The following is a 1,055-nucleotide window of genomic DNA, read 5'->3' as shown; positions in this document are numbered from 1 at the left end:
GTAGGGACATGAAATTTTGACTGAATGTTTATATTAGCATTTTCTATACACCATAAAATTTACAAAATATTTTGACTCTTTTTGAGCTGTTTACGGCCATTGTCAGTTTTCAATTTTTTTAATTTTTTTTTCTATAAATATCAATAAAATTTTATCTGTTGATTAAAAAAGCTTGAAAATTTAATAGAAGGCTCCTAGGTTATTGTTTCAAAGGCAGATTACCTTGTTTTACATATATAACATGTATGTATTGTATGTTTACAGACGCTTACTGAACACATTGCGACTCGTACGAATTTCAGGCGTAGCTTTTGGGATATTTACACATTTTTTGCTGTACCTACGTGCCAATAAAAATGAAATCAATAAATTCTGCGTTTTTTTACATATTGTTAGCAATTGCATTATGTACACCAAATGTTTCCTCGTACTGTGGAAACGATAGACAAATCGAAGATTTACGAACGGCGTTAATAACACAGGAATCCATTTCCACGGTATTGACAACACTAAGCGCAATACCGGTAACCGGTGCGACGTTAGCGTTCGCGCAAATGATGATGTCCGGTCGATTTGGTTTGCATTTGAAAGAAGTGTTTAAAGAAATGAAAACTTCTTTGGATAAGGATCATAGAGACTACAATCAGTGTTCAGAAATCTTAGAAAAAACAGTAACAGCAAGCACACTCATCAAGTCAACTAGTTTTGGGTTCTCTCTGACGGCAATGATACCGGGTGTCGGTTTGGCATTTTTAGCTCCGAGGTTAGGTACATCGATATCTGCTATGTTACTTATAAGAGAAAGATTAGAATTTTGGCAAAATCTTGGTTGCCAATATGCTACAACAAGAGATTGTAATTTATAGGTGAATCAATAAATGTATATTAATGATATGATTGTAAACGATAATAATAGCTATATATTTGTTTTATCATAAAATAAATATTCTAAATTATACCGTATTATGTTTGATTTCATTTATTAAAAAATTATCTGTTAGAAGTTAGTGAATATATTTTTTTGCATGTATCTTCTTATCTATTTAATGTACAAC

At 31.4% G+C, this 1,055-nt stretch overlaps 1 protein-coding gene across 1 annotated transcript; it reads left to right on the top strand.

Annotated features, from left to right (window-relative positions):
* Positions 1-356: 356 nt before the first annotated feature.
* On the top strand, positions 357-866 carry LOC132933704 (uncharacterized). The gene has a single exon (XM_060999987.1). It carries the CDS (start codon positions 357-359, stop codon positions 864-866), a length of 510 nt encoding a protein of 169 aa, XP_060855970.1.
* Positions 867-1,055: the final 189 nt, after the last annotated feature.

The sequence above is a fragment of the Metopolophium dirhodum genome, chromosome 1 (genome assembly GCF_019925205.1).
Source record: "Metopolophium dirhodum isolate CAU chromosome 1, ASM1992520v1, whole genome shotgun sequence".
Classification (NCBI taxonomy): Eukaryota; Metazoa; Arthropoda; class Insecta; order Hemiptera; family Aphididae; genus Metopolophium; species Metopolophium dirhodum.
This window is presented reverse-complemented; position numbering and strand designations above follow the sequence as displayed.

Bases quoted from the DNA above. Each gene is read 5' to 3' on its own strand.
- LOC132933704 (XM_060999987.1), top strand. From the start codon at position 357: ATGAAATCAATAAATTCTGCGTTTTTTTACATATTGTTAGCAATTGCA.